The 22,017-nt window shown below is 36.7% G+C and overlaps 2 protein-coding genes across 8 annotated transcripts in view; both read left to right on the top strand.

Annotated features, from left to right (window-relative positions):
• Nucleotides 1–22,017, top strand: part of Zfand4 (zinc finger AN1-type containing 4) — an 86,499-nt gene that overhangs the window by 523 nt on the left and 63,959 nt on the right. For 2 of the 7 annotated variants that reach the window (XM_015498891.2, XM_048807454.1), the window contains exon 2: nt 13,563–13,863. In XM_015498891.2, coding sequence (XP_015354377.1) covers nt 13,602–13,863 — 262 coding nt within the window. In that variant the 5' untranslated portion in view covers nt 13,563–13,601. The other 5 variants (XM_048807456.1, XM_048807457.1, XM_048807455.1 and 2 more) reach the window with 5 other exon arrangements.
• Nucleotides 13,744–22,017, top strand: part of Marchf8 (membrane associated ring-CH-type finger 8) — a 224,908-nt gene continuing 216,634 nt past the window's right edge. Inside the window, exon 1 of the mRNA XM_048807466.1 lies at nt 13,744–13,863. The gene's annotated coding sequence lies outside the window, so the exon portion shown is untranslated. The remainder of the gene's footprint in view (nt 13,864–22,017) is intronic.

Here is a 22,017-nt window from a genome sequence, read left to right as displayed (position 1 = left end):
CAGCCGCCGCCGCTTCCCCGGGTCCGGCGCGGGGGGCCGCCTTTGCGCAGGACACAGTCTCGCGGGTGGGTCCCTCCGCTGGCTGAAGCGGGCCTCCCAGCTGACCTGCCCCAAGCGGGTGCTGTTCTCCGAGTCGCTGTTCCCACGGGGAGCACGGCCACCGCCCTCCAGATTGAGGCCGGGGCATCTGGGTAGCACCGAGGAGCAAGGGCTGCGCAGGTGATTTGTGAGCGTGTAGCGCGTATGTTTATTGAAAGCTTGCATAGGCGCAAACACTAAGTTATTTCCTAGGCCCATTGGCCAGTCGACTCCAGGCTGGAATTTAAGTTACAGATGTATGATAGGGTTGATGTAATTTTGTAGCTTGCATTTAAAACGTTACGGATGTTTTTTTCATATCAGTAAATACAGATCTGGGTCTGTAATTAATGTCCACATCACATCATGGATACCTTTAAGTTGGGAGGAAAGTTTAAAAAGTAACTGCTTTTAGGTGATAAGCCAGTGCCATTATTGCCTGTGTATCTTTAACTTCCCTTTCATGTTTGGATGTTGTTTTCAGAACTTTTTCAGAAAAGATGACATGTTTTGGAGAATTTATTTAGAAATGGCGTCGATGTCATTGCTCTTAATAGCTAGGTATGTTTTTCTAATTATTTGTAAAAATTCTGGAAACACCTCTTTCTCTACCTGCCTCCTTTCTTTTCTATTTTTAAAGCTCTTCTTGCATCATTTACCACCTTTGAGTCTTCATTGCACCCCTCCTTTTCCAACATAATGTGGCCCCCAATATGCTTAGCCACACATGACTGTATGGAGAAGTCCTCTGTGGACTCAGATTTTAGTACTGGCTAGGTCTTTGGCCCACTAATCTTTTCATTTGCTCTTCTAGTCTAATCTGGTTTAACCAGGTTACATGTTTTCACTGTGTTTCTTTTTGTTTATTTTCTTTATTTTTTTGTTTATTTTCTTTATTTTTTTAAAAGTTTTTAAATTTTTTTTATTATCTACACATGACATTACAATGATCTTGGCAATTCATACATTTGTATCATTGGGGTATAATTTCTCATTTTTCTAATTGTACAGATTGCAGAATCACACTGGTCATAGAGTCACCTATATACATACATCAATCATAATGTCTATTCTCTTCTGCTGCCCTTCCTATCCCCCATACTCCTCCCCTCCTCTCCTATCATTTCTCTCTATTCAATTTTCACTGTTTCTTCTAATTAAACTTTAGTATGACTATTTTCTAGAGGAAGCATTTTCAATTGAGGTTACTATCCTTAGTTCTTTTTGTATATTACAAATAATTCCATTGACCGGGTCTAAACTTACCATGAAAGTTTCAGCATAATCAGTGTTGTACTTTATTGCTATTTTTCTTCTCATCTACAGTTACTATGCATTCTCCTTCTGGATGAAGGACTTCCAGATTATTATTTTCAGGGTACTGCTGTGCAAAAGCACTGTGCTGAAAGAAATGCTCCTTATATATCCTGTGTATCTAAATTCCCTGGATAGGCACTGCTCACCCATCCCTGTCTTTCTGTAATGTTCCTTTCAGCATACCTGACTTATGTTGCCAGAGCTGCTACTTTGTAGGCCGAGTGTTGTTGACCTTGAGTTAACAGACACTGATCATTCTGTAGTACACTCTAAGTATGTTTTTGTTTGTTTTGGTACTCGGGATTGAACCCAGGGGCACTTAATCACTGAGCCACATCCCCAGCCCTTTTTGTATTTTATTTTGAGACAGGATTTTGCTGGGTTGCTTAGGGCCTCACTGGGTTGCTGAGGCTGGCTTTGAAATTGTGATTCTCCTGCCTCAGCCTCCCAAGCCAACGGATTACAGTTTTGTGCCACCACACCCTGCTGATAATTATGTTTTTAAGAACCAAAATCTCATTTTAAGGGAAAGAAAATGGATTAAGGTTCTAGAGCGCCATATAAAGTCATTTTTCCTGTAGACATTTTCTCTACCTTTTTCTTTTTTTTAATTGATGCATCATAGTTATTTGTAATATTGGAGTTTGTTTTGACATAGTCATACACACATGGAATATAATTTCCTCCACTTCAGTCCTAGTCTCTAGTACTTTTCTCTTACTCTCCCTTTCTCCCTCTCCTGTTTCCTTCCTCTACTCTACTGGTCTTCTTCTATTTATGTTTTTTTGTTGTTGTTAACTAGTGTGTGTGTGTGTGTGTGTGTGTGTATTTATATACATATGTGTATATTTATATGTATATATATATGTATATATATACACACACACATATATATGTGTGTGTGTGTGTGTATATATATATATATATATATATACATACATATATATATATATGTATATATGGCAGCAACAACTTTTCTTCCTGTGATGCCATTTCTTTAGGAGCATTAGCAATTTGCACAATGCAATGCAGGTTCCTTAGTAAACTAAATTAATTTCCTTTTAGTATTATGAAAGCTCACACTATAACAAAATACATATATATGCATGTCTGTCATGAGTTGGGTATATTTTGTTGGATTTGGTCATCATTTCCATGGGAAACCATTGTCCCTTCAAACTTTTGGAGCATAATCAATCTTCCTCTCTTTAGGACAAAATAATGCCTTATGTATATCACAGTTTTTTTTAAGCATCAATTGAGGAAGTTTTTTCTTATTCTTTAATTCAACAAACTTTCAGTGAGTACCAATATGTGAAAAACACTGCTAGACGATGGAAAAGTAAATCAAATGTCTTTCCTCCCTTAAATAGCTTATAGTTTAGAAGGGCATGAAAGCCATGTAAACAATAAAATTGTTATGTGTAATACATGATATAGGTAGTGGGGCAAAGGAGAATAGAACTGGGCATGGTGGCACTTGCCTGTAATCCCAGTGACTCAGGAGCCTGAGGCAGGAGGATCGATAGTTTGAGGACAGCCTCAGCAAAAATGAAGGCTCTGAGCAGTTTAGTGAGACCCTATGTCAAAAAACAAAGAAAAGGGTTGGGGATGTGGCACCTCAAGAGTTCAATCCCCAGTTCAAATAAATAAATAAAAGGAAAACAAGACTAGATATAAAAGATTTTGTGGGGGCTGAGGGTTGTGGCTTAGTGGTAGAGCGTTTGCCTAGCATGGGTGAGGTACTGGGTTCGATTCTCAACACCACATATAAATTAATAAATAAATAAAGGTCCATCAACAACTAAAAAAAAAATTAAAAAAAAGGTTTTGTGGGATAGGTTGTTAGAGCTAAATTTATTCATTTATTTTGGGTGGCATTGTGAATTAAACCCAGAGCCTCCTTGAGATGTATGGTCCTTGAGATATATCCACAGCCCCTGGAGCTGATTAGGTCCTTATCAGATAGTTGTGTGTATGTAGACAGTGAACAGAGCAGAACAGGCGCAAAGATAGAAGCTGGTATGTTCCAAAGCTGGAGGTAGAAATGATTAGAGGATAAATTATCAAAGGGTTTTGGGTGAAATATGCAGATAAATAAAAAGGGGTTAGAAGGTGAGATCTTAAGAGCCTTTCTAGAAAGTCTGAATGTTTTCCGATGCCTATCTAACCCTCCCTGGGTACTAGGGATTAAATTGAGGAGCACTTTACCATGGAGCTACATCTCCAGCCATTTTTATTTATTTATTTTTTTTATTTTGAGACAGAGTCTGGTAATAGTGGCAAGATTGGCCTTGAACTTGAGATCCTCCTGCCTCAGTCTTCTGAGTAGTGGGGGATACAGATGCATGCCACCATATCCACCCTGAATGTTATTCTATAGAGTGGATGCTATCGTGAAACCTTGAGCTAAGAACTAACAAGATTAGTTCCATGGTTTCAAAAGATAACTGTACTCCTCACCATATTTTATTAGGGAAACAAATTCAAACAAGACACCCCTACATGACTGCTTAGGATGACCAAAATCCAGAACACTGACAGTGTAATACAAAATGCTGGTGAGGATGTGAAGCAACAGGAATTCCCATTCATTTCTGGTCGGAATGCCAAAATGGTATAGACACTTTGGAATACTATTTAGTGTCTTCTTAAAAAAACTAAACATACTCTTATATGTAATTTTGTATAACAATGAGGGTCTCCCTCCATTACCATGCAATTTCCCTTTTCTCTCCCTTTCCATCCCACCTCATGTATCTGTTTAATGTTAATCTTTTCTTGCTGCTCTTCCTCCCTGCTCTGTTCTTAGTTGCTCTCATTATATCAAAGAAGACATTTGGTATTTGTTTTTTAGGGATTGGCTAGCTTCACTAAGCATAATCTGCTCTAGTGCCATCCATTTCCCTGCAAATTCTATGATTTTGTCATTTTTTAGTGCTGCGTAATACTCCATGGTGTATAAATGCCACATTTTTTTTATCCATTCATCTATTGTCATACAATCCAGCAGTTGAACTTCTTGGGATTTGCCCAAATGAGTTGAAAACTTACATCCTTATGAAAACATGAATACAATGCCTATAGTAGCTTTTGTTTATAATTGCCAAAATTTGGAAATATCTAAGATACCTATCAGTCAGTGAATGGATAAATAAATCCAGACAATAGAATATCATTTAATATTAAAAATAAATAAGCCATCAAGTCATGAAATGATGTGGAAGAACCTTAAATGCATTTTACTAAGGGAAAGTAGTCAATCTGAAAAGGCTGAATATTGAATGATTTCAACTATATGATATTCTGGAAAAGATAAGCAGTGAATACATTTAAGAGATTAGGAGTTGGGGGAAAGGGGAGGGATCAATAGATAGAACATAGGATTTTGGGGGGCAGTGTAACTACTGTCATTGGGAATATATGTCTATATACATTTGTCCAAACCTACAGTTTATAAATCATCAACAGTGAACCCTAATGTAAACATGGATTTTGGGTGATAATGATATGTAGGTTCATCAGTTATAACAAATGTACGGTGCTGTCACAGGATGTAGCTAGGAGAGGAGGAGGGTGGTTGAGCTCTTATGTATTTTTTGCTCAATTTTACTGTGAACCTAAATCTTCCCTACAAAAAATAAAGTATTTAAAAGGAGAAAAATTTGTGTCTTTAACTTAGGTTCATTTCCCTCATTGGTGAGATTTTTCTTCAGTGCATTCTAAAGTCAAGAATAAACATTCTAGAACTTTGACCTCTTCCCCTGCTTAAATAAAGATAATAGAGAGTATATATAGTAATTACTGAATAGTGTGATAAAATGACACCCTAAACCAATTTTCATAAACTTTATTTCCAAAAGTTTTTTTAAAATGATAATTGATATATTTGAAGAATGAAACACAGGAATCAAGGGTAATAGCTAGGCTTTCAAAAAGGCTCAGTTGAGAGCTAATAAACTCTTGAAACTAAGTTCTAATCAGTGTGAATGAAGAGGGTAACAGTATACAGAAATATTAAGAAGTCATATTACCAAGAGCACTATACAGATTCAATGCAATTCCGATCAAAATCCCAATGGCATTCCCCACAGAAATAGAAAAAGCAATTATGAAATTCATCTGGAAAAATAAGAGACCCAGAAAATCTAAAGCAATTCTAAGCAGGAAGAGTGAAACAGGTGGGTATCCCTATACCAGACCTTAAACTATACTATGGAGCAATAATAACAAAATTTGGTACTGGCACCAAAACAGGCTGGTGGACCAATGGTACAGGATAGAGGACACAGAGACTAACCCACAAAACTACAACTACCTTATATTAGACAAAGGTGCTCAAAGCATGCACTGGAGAAAGGATAGCATCTTCAACAAATGGTGCTGGGAAAATCAGAAATCCATACGCAACAAAATGAAATTGAATCCCTATCTCTCACCATGCACAAAAGTTAACTCAAAATGGATCAAGGATCTAGGAATTCAACCGGAGACTCTGCGTCTAATAGAAGAAAAAGTAGGCCCTAATCTCCATCATGTGGGGTTAGGCCCCAATTTCCTTAATAAGACACCTATAGCACAATAATTAAAACCAGAATCAACAAATGGGATGAATCCAAACTAAAAAGTTTTTTCTCAGCAAGAGAAATAATATGTGAGGTGAATAGGAAGCCTACATCCTGGGAACAAATTTTTACCCTTCACACATCAGGTAGAGCTCTAATCTCTAGGGTATACAAAGAACTCAAAAAGCTATACACCAAAAAAGACAAAATAACCCAAACAAAAAATGGGCCAAGGACCTGAACAGGCACTTCTCAGAAGAGGATGTACAATCAATTAACAAATATAAAAAAAATGCTCATCATCTCTAGCAATCAGAGAAATGCAAATTAAAACTAAGATACCATCTCACTCCAGTAAGAATGGCAGCCATGATGAAGACAAACAACAAGTTCGGAAGAGGATGGGGGGGGGGGAGGAAGGTACACTCATACACTGCTGGTGGGACTGCAAATTGGTGCAGCCAATTTGGAAAGCAGTATGGAGATTCCTTGGAAAGCTGGGAATGGAACCACCATTTGACCCAGCTATTCCCCTTCTCGGACTATACCCAAAGGACCTAAAAACAGCATACTACAGAGACACAGCCACATCAATGTTTATAGCAGCTCAATTCACAAAAGCTAGACTGTGGAGCCAACCTAGATGCCCTTCAATGGATAAATGGATTAAAAAAATGTGGCATATATATACAATGGAATATTACTCAGCACTAAAAAAATAATAAGATAATGGCATTTGCAGGGAAATTGGATGGCATTAGAGCAGATTATGCTAATTGAAGTTAGCCAATCCCAAAAAAACAAATGGTGAATGTCTTCTCTGATATAAGGGGGGTGGACTCAAAATGGGGAAGAGAGGAAGAGCATGGGAAGAAGATTACCTCTACATAGGGAAGAGGGGTGGGAGGGAAAGGGAGGGAGAAATGGAATTGCATGGATGGTGGAAAGAGACCTTCACTGTTATACAAAAATACATGTATATGAAGATGTGAGAAAAAAAAATAGCGTTACCCTAGATTAAGTAGAGAGAAATGGAGGGAGGGGAGGGGGGAAGGGTTGGGGAGATAGGAAGGATAGTAGTATGAAACAGACATTATTTTTACTGTGTGTATATATGTGACTGCATGACCAGTGTGTTTCTGCAACCTGTATACTCAGAAAAATGAGAAATTATATCCCATCTGATTCAAATGTATGATATGTCAAGATCACTGTACTGTCATATGTAACAAATTAAAAAAACGAAGTCATACTGTCAAGATTGGTCACTTCCAGATATCACGGGGTTGGGGAAAAAATACGAAATAATTTCTAAATTTCTGGTTTGAGTGACTGATTGACTGGTGGTACTGTTTAACAAGGTGAGGACTGAAGAACAGACGGAAGGTTTGTAGGAAAGATAGTTAGTTTTGGATATATTGGATTTCAGGTATCTTTGTAGTGTCCAGAATTCAGATGCTTGTCATGGTTTTTTCTTAATTTTTTTTAATATTTATTTTTTAGTTGTAGTTGGACACAATACCTTTATTTTATTTATTTATTTTTATATGGTGCTGAGGATTGAACCCAGGGCCTCCCACACTCTAGGTGAGCGCTCTACTGCTGAGCCACAACCCCGGCCCCCAGCTTATCATGCTTTTTGAGTGAAGATTATTATTATCCAAACCACAATCTTTAGATAATTTTAAATATATTTCTATTAAAATTATAATGACGTCAGTGATAGATAATATCCCTTGGTAGAAAAAATTTATGTATGACACATTTTTTTTTTATTTTTACAGTTCTATATAATGTTTACCTTGGCTTGCTTACTGATATCCTTCTACTCTGTAGTTTTACCCATTCTGAAATACATCCAGAAGTTTACTTGGGAACGTTTCCCAACTGATTCTATGAAGCAAATATTACCTTGATTATAAAATCAGAAAAAGACAAAACTACAAATTATTATCTCATGATTATAGACACAGAAATTCATAGTAAATTCTACCAAACCAAATCCAGCAACATATATGAAGGATTATGTGTACAAATACAATTAAGTCTGGGAATTCAAGGTTGATTCAACCTACAAAAATCAATGTAATATATCAAATTATTAGTATAAAGTAATAACTCATTATTAAAACCATGATTATTTAAAAGGATACAGGGAAAAAACATTTGACCCCTTCATGATTTGAAACAAAACCCCCAAATACTAAACAAGCAGGAATAGAAGGGAAACTCTTTAACATGGGAAAGATTATTTACGAAAACCTCACAACAAACATCATATCTAGTGGCAAAACTTAATGCTTTCCTTCTACACTCAGGAATACAAAGATGTCTAGTCAAACCATTTCTAGTCAACCTTACACTGTAGGTTCAAAGGACTTACTTATAACTAAGAAAAGGAAATAAAGGGCATCTAGATTGGAAAAGAAGAAGTAACACTATATTTACATATAACATGATCTTGTGTGTTCAGCTTATATATAGAAAACATTAATGAATCCACTACAAAAATATTAGAACTAAAACAATTAAGCACAGTTGCAGTGTATAAGATTAGCATATTAAAAAGAATTTTATTACTGTACATTAGCAATGAACATCCTAAAAATAATTCCATTTATAATAGTATAATAATTATACTTATAAATAAACTAAAAAGAATATACAGGTTATACTCTAAAAAACAAAATACTTGAAACAAATTAAAGAAAACATAAAATGAAAGACATTGCATGTTCCTGGATTGGAAGACGGTGTTGTTAATATGGCAGTACTCTCCAAGAATATTGATATACAGACTCAGTGTAATTCCTATCAAAATCTCACCTGACGTTTTTGTAAAATAGGTGTATTCATCCTAAAATTCATATGGAAATTCAGGGATTTTAGAATAGTAGTCTGCAAAGAGAAGAACAGGTTGGAGGACTCACATTTCCTGATTTCAGAGCTTAAAGCTATACTGTATTACTGAAAAAAGTATAGATGTATTGACCAATGAAATAGAATTAAAAGTCTGAAATTAAACACATTCCTCAGTTGATTTTCTACAGGGATTAATGACAATGGGGATAGGACAGCCATTCCAATAAATGATATTGAAACAACTGGTTAAATACATGCAAAAGGATAAAGTTGGACTCCTGCCTCACACCATATACAAAAATAAATTCAGAGTGACCACTAACTGTAAATTAAAAGGTAAAGCTATACATTTTTTTAATTTTTATTGTTGGTTCTTGATATATCATATTTCACACTTTGATTCAAGTGGGTTATGAACTCCCATTTTTACCCCGTATACAGATTGCAGAATCACATCAGTTACACATCCATTGATTTACATATTGCCATACTAGTGTCTGTTGTATTCTGCTGCCTTTCCTATCCTCTACTATCCCCCCTCCCCTCCCCTCCCCTCCCCTCTTCTCTCTCTGCCCCCTCTACTGTCATTCATTTCTCCCCCTTGTATTATTTCCCCCTTTCCCCTCACTTCCTCTTGTATGTAATTTTGTATAACCCTGAGGGTCTCCTTCCATTTCCATGCAATTTCCCTTCTCTCTCCCTTTCCCTCCCACCTCTCATCCCTGTTTAATGTTAATCTTCTTCTCATGCTCTTCGTCCCTACTCTGTTCTTAGTTACTCTCCTTATATCAAAGAAGACATTTGGCATTTGTTTTTTAGGGATTGGCTAGCTTCACTTAGCATAATCTGCTCTAATGCCATCCATTTCCCTGCAAATTCTATGATTTTGTCATTTTTTAATGCAGAGTAATACTCCATTGTGTATAAATGCCACATTTTTTTTATCCATTCGTCTATTGAAGGGCATCTAGGTTGGTTCCACAGTCTTGCTATTGTGAATTGTGCTGCTATGAACATCGATGTAGCAGTGTCCCTGTAGCATGCTCTTTTTAGGTCTTTAGGGAATAGACCGAGAAGGGGAATAGCTGGGTCAAATGGTGGCTCCATTCCCAGCTTTCCAAGAAATCTCCATACTGCTTTCCAAATTGGCTGCACCAATTTGCAGTCCCACCAGCAATGTACAAGTGTACCCTTTTCCCCACATCCTCGCCAGCACTTGTTGTTGTTTGACTTCATAATGGCTGCCAATCTTACTGGAGTGAGATGGTATCTTAGGGTGGTTTTGATTTGCATTTCTCTGACTGCTAGAGATGGTGAGCATTTTTTCATGTACTTGTTGATTGATTGTATGTCCTCCTCTGAGAAGTGTCTGTTCAGGTCCTTGGCCCATTTGTTGATTGGGTTGTTTGTTCTCTTATTGTCTAATTTTTTGAGTTCTTTGTATACTCTGGATATTAGGGCTCTATCTGAAGTGTGAGGAGTAAAGATTTGTTCCCAGGGTGTAGGCTCCCTATTTACCTCTCTTATTGTTTCTTTTGCTGAGAAAAAACTTTTTAGTTTGAGTAAGTCCCATTTGTTGATTCTAGTTATTACTTGTGGCTATGGGGTGTCCTATTGAGGAATTTTGGAGCCCGACCCCACAGTATGTAGATCGTAGCCAACTTTTTTCTTCTATCAGACGGCGTGTCTCTGATTTGATATCAAGCTCCTTGATCCATTTTGAGTTAACTTTTGTGCATGGCGAGAGAAAGGGATTCAGTTTCATTTTGTTGCATATGGATTTCCAGTTTTCCCAGCACCATTTTTGGAAGATGTAAAGCTATACATTTTTTAGGAAAGGATATATGAGTGAATCTGTTACCTTGGGCAAGGCTAAAGTTTTAAAAATATGACAGCAAAAGGAAAAATAGCCAAATTTGACTTGATCAAAATTGACAACTTCTGAATTTGTGATGATAACATCAAGAAAGTAAAAGACAACTCACAAAATGAGAGAAAATATTTGCTAATCTTATATAGGGTAAGGGGCTTATATATAGGTTATTTAAACTTACATCTCAATGATAAAAAAAAATTAAAGAATGGGTAAAGGATCCAAATAGACATTTCTCTGTAGAAGATATACCAATGGACAATAATCACATAAAAATATTCAAAATTATTAGTCATTAGAGAAATGCACATCACAACCACAACATACTACTGCACATCCACAGGATTGCTTTAATCAAAAAGACCAGAAGTATTGACAAGAATGTGGAGAATTTGGCACCCTCATTCATTGTTGGTGAGACTGTAAAATGGTTCAGACCACTTTGGAAAACAGTTCTATAAATTGCAAAACAGAGTTACTACAAAACTCAGCAAACTTACTCCTAGATACACACACACACACACACACACATATATGAGATACACACACACACACACACACACACACACATATATATGAGAAAGGAAAATATATGTCTACACAAAAACTTGTAATTAATAATAGGCAAAGATTGGAAACAACCCAAATGTCCATCAACTAATGACTGGAAAAATATGATGTGTATCCACATAAGGGAATATTGTGTACCCTAGAACATAAATGGACTTTGAAAACATGCCAAGTAAACATGTCACAAAAGACTTTATATTGTATAATTCTGCTTATGTAAACTATCCAGAATGGGCTAATTATGGGGAGAAAAAAGTAGATTAGTAGTTGAGAGGCAAAATGGGGAAATTTAGGAGATATGGCTATAGGTTATGAGGTTCCTTTTCAGGGTGATGAAAATGCTCTAAAAGTGATTGTGAGGAACTGGGGGTGTAGCTCAGTGGTAGACATGTGCAAGGCTCTGGTTTCAATCCCTAATCCCTACCCACCAACACATACACAAAAGTGGTTGTGGTGACCGTTGCACAACTCTGAATATGCTAAAAATCAATGAATTTTACATTTTAATTGAAAAATTTTGTAATCTATAAATTATATATCAATAAAGCCATTTTAGAAAAGTTTTCCCTACCCATCCAGGAAGATGTGTATTATTCTTACAGTTTAAGTTTGAGGGCCTCCCCTTTTCCCAAGAGTTTATTGATTAACATCATTTTATCAATTTGATTATTCCTATGTTCCTAATTCCACACTTGTAATTTTTTGGAGGGTGTTATTAAATCCAGGTGCACTTTAGCAATGAGATACATCCTCAGTCCTAAGTTGCTAAGGTTCTTATTAAGTTGCTGAGACTGACCTCAAATTTCAGATCCTCCTTCAACGTCCAGATTGCTGTATTACAGGCCTGTGCCACTGTGCCTGGCCCATACTTGTGATTTCTCTTATTACTTCTGCTTGGTGTCTTTATCTCTTCTACTTATTAGCCATTGTATGTTTTAAGTAAAGATTATCTAGGGGAACTGGGGTTGTGGCTCAGAGGAAGAATGCTCACCTAGCATGCGTGAGGCACTGGGTTCGATTCTCAGGACTGCATAAAAGTAAATAAGTGAAATAAAAGTATTATGTCCACCTACAACTAAAAAATAAATGTTAAAAAAAGATTATCTAATATCTCTTACCAATACTAACCACCTTTTAATATTATAATGATAGCTAGTCCCTGGAAATCCAAATGCTCATTGGTTATTTAGTGGGTCCTGTTTTTAAACAACCTATTAAGATTCTTGTGGTTCCTTTTATCTGGTTTGATTCAAATATGCAATGGCTGCAAAATTATTCTTGATAGATTTTGATGACATAATTTACATATTTTTTGGAAAATGATATGCATGTATTTTTCAAAGTCTTATAAAGTTATGTTGACACTTTGAGTTTAAATGTTAATATTAAAATGATTGTTTGCCATATACAATATGTTAGGAATTGTTTCAAGCTTTAGTACATTAGAGTATCAAAAGCATACCTGTTCTGCCTGACATGGTGGCATAAGCCTATAATCCTAGCAACTCTGGAGACTAAGTCAGGAGGATCACAAGTTTAAGTCCAGCCTAGGCAAGTTAGTGAGGTTCTGCCTCAAAATAAAAAAATAAAAAAGAAGTAAGGATATTATCAGTGCCCCAGGGTTCAATCCATAGTGAGACAGACATATAAATGTGCACAGACATATGCCGCAGTCTGGCTGGGCACAATCAGGAGCCACTTGTCAAAAGAAACTAACTTTATTTTTAGAACCACACACGCCAAACAAAACAGCCTCTCAGGAAAAACCCTCAGAGCCTCAACTGCCACCACCGGCTTTTCACAAGCCTCTCTCTCCCACACAAGCTTCTCTCCACCTCCCACAATCCTCCTGCTCTTGAGGCCAATTGCCTGGGTCACGTGGGCGGAGCCAAAAAAGTCCCCCAATGAGCAGCTCCGTGGTCTGAAAGGGCAGGGAAACAGCCCAATGAGCATCACCGCAGAGGAGCCAATCAGCTAGATGTTGCTGGGGCCGGGGAGCCAATCAGCTAGATGTTGCTGGGGCCGCTGTGAGCCAATCATCAGCCGGCAGCTGGAAGTTTGCTGGCAGCTGGAAGTTTGCTGGGGCCCCTTCGGCTGTGGCTCTCAACAGACATATACACACACAGAGACAAAAAAAATCTATCTATATCTACATGTGCCTATTCTTAATAATGTTATAGTTTATTTTGAAGAGTGGTTTCAGAGGCAAGTGTGAAAAATTCAGGATTAGTCATAAAATTATTAAGAAAATTTTTAGGGGAATGAAACTTGTTTAAAAAATTATTCTTTCTTTTTAGGTACAAAACTCAAAACATGAACAACAGTACATATTACCAATGTTCAAAGTTGATTTGGCTAGAACTGCAATACAGTTGGCTACGACTTATTCCAGAGGAATTAGAAAAGTCAAAGTGATGGACAACAGAAAAGAGCCTCCATTCTTCAATGAAGATAACGTGGGACCATATTACTATAAACTTTCTTTCTGTGATACCATGGAACTCTTCATTGAAACATTGACTGGAACTTGTTTTGAGCTGAGAGTTTCACCCTTTGAAGCTGTTATTTCTGTGAAAGCAAAAATTCAAAGATTGGAAGGTACTAGTCTTTCTATATTTTTAGGTTATAAGGATTAAATTTGCTTATCAGAAAAGTATAAAAAGTTTTAAAGTTTTTTTAATGGAGAAAATTTCAAGCATATGTTAGAATTGATAATGAATCCCAGTGTGCTCCTCACTTTTCTTCAATTTCCAATTCATGAACCTATCTCCTTTCCATTCCTGTTTTCTTTCCATCTTGTTCCTTTCCACCAAATTCCTTTGAAGCAGATCTCTAGCATTGTGTTAATGGTGCAAAATCATATTTGAAAATGATTTTTAGCAGGTTAAAATGACATGCAAATTTTGTCATAACCATATTATTTAATTTTAATGGGAAATAATAATTGTGTTCCCTTTTAGTGACTTGCTTATTACTTACCTTTTTTGCAGGGATGGGGGTGCTACTGGGGATTGAACTCAGGGGCATTTGGTCACTGAACCACATCCCCAGCCCTATTTTGTATTTTTATTTAGAAACAGGGTCTCACTAAGTTACTTAGTACCTTACTTTTGCTGAGGCTGGCTTGGAACTCGTGATCCTCCTGCCTCAGCCTTCTGAGCTACTGGGATTGCAGGCATGCGCCACTGCCCAGCTTACTCACGATTTTATACTGCTTTGTTAAATCCTTCTACCCTCTAATATGGAGATTTTCTGAGAAAAGCTTTAAGTTTTCAATTACATATAGTTTGAAGTTCCTTTAGTATAGCAGGGATATTGGATAAGGTATAATATCTCTTTTTTGTGATTTATCTATGAAAATTATTTTGTGTTAAAATTAGTTTTTTTATTTGTACTTTGCATATTCTGAAATAAGTTATAACAAAATTTATAGTTGTTAAAATCTAGATTTGACTGGGAATTAAATTGTTCCATATAACACTAAGTGGATCTTTGTCAGTGGAGCTAGTTGGATCTTGCTTATAATACAAAGGTCATAATTAGGGTCCCCCTTTGACCAGTTGAAATTCAGAATTATAGAAGGATCAGCAAGAAAGAAAATTTTCATTTTTGTGGGATCAAGGATCCTGGTTTCTGAACTTCTGAGTATTTGCTACTACTCTAGCCCTGAGGGAGTTCTTCGTAGTAGTGACTGAGTCTAGTAACCATATCCGTGCATCTAGTAGTGGCGCGTGTAGATTTTGTACTACCAAATGATTTGGTGAGATCCAGAGTCAGAATAGTTTATTTAGACTTTGTTCGGCTTCATTCATATATATATGTGTGTGTGTGTGTGTGTGTGTGTGTGTGTGTGTATGCATATATATATAAGCAAATATATATTCATATATATATATATATATATATATGCATACACACAGTGATATCTTTTTCAATGCAAGAATATAAAAGCCCTTCTGTATTCCAAATATCCTTAATTTTTTTTAACCTTATTCACACATTTTAAGCCGTCTTTGTGTGGCAAAGCACTTTAGAGGGCATCCTGTTTCAGTCTTTTAGTGTTGGAAGAGTGTACTTGGGTTTAGAGACATTTAGGAATTCATTTAAGAGAAGAATTTAATTATTGTCAGAATCAGAACAAATAATATAGACGTTTTGTCTTCCGTAGGAGATATTGCTGGGGTAAAAGCAGTGGCTTATAGCTATTAGACAATTGAATCCCATTTTAAACATTATAAAACAAATGCAGTGATTGGAAAATTAAGGTAATATGTAAAATATCTACTGTCTTAGTCTCCTGGGGCTGACATAATAAAATACTGTAGATTGGGTGACTTAAAATAGCAGAAGTTATTTTCTGTCAGTCTAGGTATCAGCATGCTTGGATTCTGTTGAGGGCCGTTATCTTAATCTGTTTTCTGTTGCTAATAACAGCACCACAGGTTGGTTAAGTTATAAAGAAAAGATGGCTTATTTTGGCTCACAGGTCTGGCCAAAGATTGAGAGGCAGAGTCCCTAGATAGGCTCAGGGCATCACATGGCAAGAGGCAGGATAGCATCTAAGTTTGTGTCTGGTCTCTTTCCCTCTTCTTATAAAACCACTAGTATTCAATCATGATGATTTTATCTAATCCTAATCATCCCAGAGGCCCCACCTCTATACACCAGTCAGTTTGAATTTCTGCCCTCTTAATCTCTTAGATAGGAATTAAATTTTTGTTTCACAGGGGACAGACCATATTCAAATCATAACAGCCTCTTCCTATCTTGCAGACTTCTCATGCATTATTACTGTGACTTCATGTGATGTGCACGTAGGCATGCGCACATCACACACACACACACACACACATACACACACAGACACATGCATACAGAGAATAAACAAGTTCTTTGGTATCTCTTGTAAGGACACTAAGCCATCAGGAGCTAACCATCATCATTACCCTGTATAATCCTGATTAATTCCCAAAGGCATTATCTCCAAGTAGCATCATCATAGTAAGGGCCAGGGCTTCAGTGTATTAATGGCAGGCAACAGAATTCAGTGCATAGCACCTGCCACTAGTGAAGTAGAGGTAGATCTTAAATCCCTCCTCCTATGCCCATTTCCCATTCTCACCCCCCTTATCCCTTTCTTTCCTGCTCTTGTCCAGAATTTCTCATAGCATCTTTTAGCCCAGAGGTACTGACAGTCATTTTGTTCTTCAGGAAGCTTCAAGAAGGTAGCCTTTGTGATAAATAAATTCTAATCCTTTCCTGGGTGAGCTTTATACTTTCACTCTGAAAGTCATTTGGGGACAATGTGGTAAGATTCTTCAGATTGTAGAGATAAAATAGAGAGGACAAAGGTGACACTAGTCAGATTAATCCTGCAGGGAAAACAGATCTTTTCCTTTTGGACAGTCTCTGGTGAATTCAGAACTAGAGCCTAGAGAAAGACAGGAAGGAGGATGGAAGGAATTTGTGGAGAAAAGGTTGCAAGAGAGCACTGGATTAGGAATAATTAAACTGTAGCAAAGTAGGGTTGGTTCTTGCAAGGGGATTTTAGCTGGGCCTTGAAGGAACAGAAGTGCCTGGTTTCACATTACTAGCCGAATTACTTAACTTCTCTATATCTTAGTTATTCCAATTTAAAATGAGAATAATAATGGTACTAATCTCAAAGGATGTTCTCAAGTTTACATGAGTTAATAAATGCTAAGTGTTTAGCATAGTGCCTGTGGTCTTTATCAAAGGAAAAATAGTTAGTCTGGAGATAGAACTATGTGTACCCAAGAATATATGCACTATACACTTGGAAAGAGACTTAGCTTAGCTCTTTGACTTTCCATAGAAGGGAAATTCTTTGGAGATTATCATTTCTTAGGACAGCAGTCTGCAAAAGAGAGTCTATCCCTTCCAGATGATGTGAAAATAATGCAGTGGAGTTGGGAAATAAAAATGTGTCAAGAAATGTAAAGGATTATTTGTTGCAGTGGATTACATGGATTTGCCATCTAATCTTGCCATTACTGCTCCTTGCTAGAGATTTATCTTCTGTGCATAGAATAGGATGGTTTTCCTGGCCCTTTTTGAGTAGATGGGACCATAAGTATTAGTTTTGGCCAATCAGCTATGAATAGAGAATCATTTCTACACATTATTGCTCCATCAACCTGGATCTCTGAGTGACTATAGTGAGCATGGTTCCCTTACTGACATGTAGTGAACTTGTAACAATGAATGAGAAATATTTTAAACCACTTTTACTATTTTTTTTGAAGAGTTGCCACTTCAGCATAACCTACTTTATTCTGACCTTATGTTGTATAGGGACCTAATTTTTTCCCTACATAGATAATTGGTTGTCTGAATACTACCACTTATTGAATATTTTCTCATTAAAATAATATCGTGCCCATCATGTATCATATATATATTTATATAATATGTGTGTGTGCACGTGTGTGTGTGTGTGAGTGAAAAATGATAATCTGATCTGTTTATCTGTCTCTCCCTACGTCAGTATTACACTGGCTTATTTACTATAAGTCCTTTTTTATTACTACTTTTAATTGACAAATATTGCATATATTTATAGTGTACAACATGATGTTGACATATGCATGCACTGTGCAATGTTCACAATCAAGCCAATAACTTATGCATTACCTCACTTAGTTCATTATCTTTTTGGCATTATGACAAAATACCTGAGAAAAATGGAGGATTTTATTTTTTCTCAGTTTTAAGGGTTAACTGTAAGTTTTCACAACATATTGTTAAATATGTTATTCAAAATTGTCTTATCTATTCATGTTACTAACCCTGAATTATTTTGTAGAACTTTGCCTGTAAAATTGTCTGAACCTGATAAGCTCTGGATATTGGGAAAGACAAAGAACATTTATTTTAGAGAGTTGTTGTTTTAATTTTCTCAGCACTGATTCTAATAATTCTTAGAAATCCTTATAAATAACTGATTAATATGGCTTCTTCATATCATTTTATTACAGTTTACTTCTGTCTCTCAGCTACTGTTTCAGGGATCATCTTTAGCCCAGCCTAATTTACTGCATATGATTATGTTATAGGATCTAAAAATGATCATACATTATAACAACAAACCTAACAGTTGCCCAAGGCCATACATATTTTTAATCCTCCCAGTCAATTATAAACATATGCTTTTCTGGAAAATTGTCTATTTGCCTATATTTTCTAATTTATCACATGAATTTTTAAAGTAGTCTCTTATGTTTTCAAATTTCTGCCGTGTCTATTATTATGCTGCTTTTTCATTCTATATTTATGCCTTCTCTCTTTTTGACAGTCTTGCCAGGAGTTTTTCTGTTTTATTGGTTTTTTCAAAGACAGTTTTCATCTCTGTTGTATTTTTAATTTTATTAATGTCTGCATTTGGCCTGCCTTTGACTTGTGCATATTCTATACCCTTTTTTTTCTTTTTTGGGGGGAGGGGCGGGTACTCGGGATTGAACTCAGGGGCATTCAACCACTGAGCCACATCCCCAGCCCTCTTTATATTTTATTTAGAGGCAGGATCTCACTGAGTTGCTTAGCTCCTCACTTTTGCTGAGGTTGTCTTTGAACTCGTTATCCTCCTACCTCAGCCTCCTGAAGCCACTGGGATTACAGGCATTTGCCACTGTGCTCAGCTCTGTACCTTTTCTTAGTATTAATTCATTAATTTTTTTTCCTGCTTACTACTTCTTTCCCTATGTTTCTTAGGAGGAAACTTAGGTTATTGCTATTAGATCTTCTCTTTCTAATACATATTTTTAATGCTATAATTTTTTTCCTAGGTATTCCACAAATTTTAATAAGTTGTATTTTCATTTAGTTAAAATCTTTTAATTTTCTCTTGAAACATTTTTCTTGACCCATGTGTTATTTTAAAATGTATTATTTCAATTCTAGACATTTTGTTTTTTTCAGCTATTCTGGGGTACTGATTTCTGGTTTAACTCTAATGTGATATGAGACAGTTCTATTCTTTGAATTTGTTAATGTGTGTTTTGTGGCCTTGGATTGTGTAATGTTTGCTATAGTTGAAAGTGCCAGAGACTTCAGATTCCTGTAGTTTTATATTTTGTCTCCTCTGTTGTGTTTGGGTTTCCTTAAGAACTCTTCCTCAGAGTCTTGGTGTTGACAGACCTTTCCATTGTAATCTACTGTTAGTTTTCTGTGCCTTGTTAGTTTGGTGGTAAGGTTTTGGGGAGGGGAAATATTCTATAGTTTTATTATTAAATAATAAAATAAAATAATCAGTCTTTTAGTGAGTCTATGTCCCTGGGTGTTTCGATGGGCAAAGGTGCGACTTATGCACTCAAAGGGGAGAGATAAAGAATGTCCATGTGCTTCTGCCCTTTTCAATGCTTTATTCACTCAAATCACTCAATACAATTTCACTCTGTAGGTTCTTAATCAAGAGAATGACAATCCTTAATGCTAGGCACTGCAGTAGACATAATCAATTCACAGCAAACAATTCTAGATTAATTCTAAGCACTGCAAATACACTTAATCATGACAGGCTCATGACAGACATTCCCGCTGCATGCTAAGCTCAAGTGTCAGATCAGAAGTCTCAAGCCTTAGGCTCTAAGTCCAGCAGAAGCACACTCATTCAGACCATGGTGATCAGATCAGGAATCAAGACAGGCTTCTCTTGGGGTGGAGCTGACGACTGGCTGAGGAGGTAGTCATAGGGAGAAGTCTTTTTATCACCAGAGTCAAGAAGCTACTGTAGAGTTTGAGAGTGGTGAGAACAATGCAGAGGATCAGGCAGATGAGGAAAGTTGGGATGTCAGTCTAGGTCCTCATCAGGCTCTCAGGCTTGTGTGCATCGGTGTTGGCTGGCTGAGTGTCTGTTCACTTGCTCCATCATTTACACTAAATTTTGGGGCTTCTGACCACCCTTTCAATCCCTATCAGCTGCTACTGGATTTCTCAGTGAGGTCATTCGTCCTCAGATTAAAGCATCTGATCTGGTGGTCCCCATCCTGATTTTCTTGCTTCTTCCTCTTATCAGGGCAAGGGCAACATGCCAGAGACTTTACTCTGGGTTTGTCAGGTTAAGGAGAAGTCACTTGTTTATGCCTGAGGGCCATACTGGAGGGCTTGTAGGTGTGCCTGGTGAGACTGCAGGTTTCAAACTGGAGTTTTAAAATGGAGTTGCTTAGGCTAAGGCTTAAGGCCATCCTTACTCTAGGTTACAGTCTTCAAAATATATATTAGCATCTCTCTTCACTACCTAATCCCATAGGAAGGCTTGAAGGGCCTGGTCTCCAGTAAAGGTAATAGGCTTTTGTTATGGATAGTGTTTTGGTTCTTTTATAGTATTTATTTTCCCCCTGCCTATGTCTAAGCTACAAGGGAACCTTTCTTGATTCTTCACAATGAGAACCTAGTGGAGTTCTGTAGAGATAAAACTCATGAAAATATGGAGGTTTCCCTAAGATTGTGGTCCTCAGGAATTTCTGTCTCCTGCTAGTGCATACTCATTATCTACCAGACAGAATTACCATTTAAGTGTTCCTTCTAGTTTGTGACTTCAGAGACTTCTACTTTAGGTAAGTAGCTTTTGGCTGTGACTCTCTATATATCGCTACAGATTTTAAGGTAGTAGTTTGCCTTATTTTTGTGATGGCTCCAAGAAAACTCTGTGGTGTCAGTTCATTCAGCTATTTTTTTTTGATATGAGTGGAATAAGCTCCTTATAAGCCCTTTACGTGTTGGAGCTGAAACTGGGAATCTCATCTTTCTCTTTAATGTAATCATTTGTTTTAAAATTCCTTTCGAAAACTGTTATCTCTGCTCTACAAGTTGAATTTCATTGTCATTAAGTTCTTTGTTGGCAAAAGATTTTTATTTTATTTAAAGAATCATTGTCATTTGGGGATCTGCAACCATGTCAATATAGAGTATAAAATAACTTGATAACTTTTTATAGTTTTCACACTCTTAATATTCAAACTAGTAACATTGAAATGTCTTCAATATTTTTATTAAAAGTATTGATTCTGGTGGTGGTTACATGGGCATATTATAAAATTTACATATTTATTTACTGTGGCTGCTGTATCAAAGTACCACAAACCGGGTAGCCTAAACAACAGAAATTTATTGTCTTACAGTTTTGGAAATCTAAGATTTTAGTGTGGATTCCTTAGTATTGGTTCCTTTTGTAGGCTGTTAGAATCTGTCCGTGTCCTTCATTTAGCTTCTGGTAGTTGGCTATTAGTCTTTCTCATTCATTGACTAATCACACCATCTCCTCATCCATCACCCACATCTCCTCACAACATCTCCACGTTTCTGTCTTCAAATTTCCCTTTTTATAAAGACAAATCATTAGATTAGGGTCTTCCCTAATTTATTTGAACTTGATTGTATTTGCCTTTGAATAAGGTATATTCTTAGATTCTAGTGATTAGGAATTTAATCTATGAATTTTGAGGGGACACAATTCAACCCTCAACAAGTAGATAGCTCTGCCAATATTGGCAAACATTTACTGCCATGTAACCACCACCAGAATCAAGATATGTAATACAGGGTGGGGCCTAGTGGCAGGAGGCTGAAGTTGGGGAATCATTAGAGCTTATGAACTCAAGACCATCTGGGCAACACAGTGAGACCCTATCTCAAAAAACCAAAAACAACAAACAAAACCCATACAGAACAATTCTATCACCCACCAAAATTCTCTTGTACTCTTACTTTTGTGGTCAACCCTTCCTTTGTACC

This window comes from Marmota marmota, unplaced genomic scaffold (genome assembly GCF_001458135.2).
Source record: "Marmota marmota marmota unplaced genomic scaffold, marMar, whole genome shotgun sequence".
In the NCBI taxonomy this organism is placed as follows: domain Eukaryota; kingdom Metazoa; phylum Chordata; class Mammalia; order Rodentia; family Sciuridae; genus Marmota; species Marmota marmota.
This window is presented reverse-complemented; position numbering and strand designations above follow the sequence as displayed.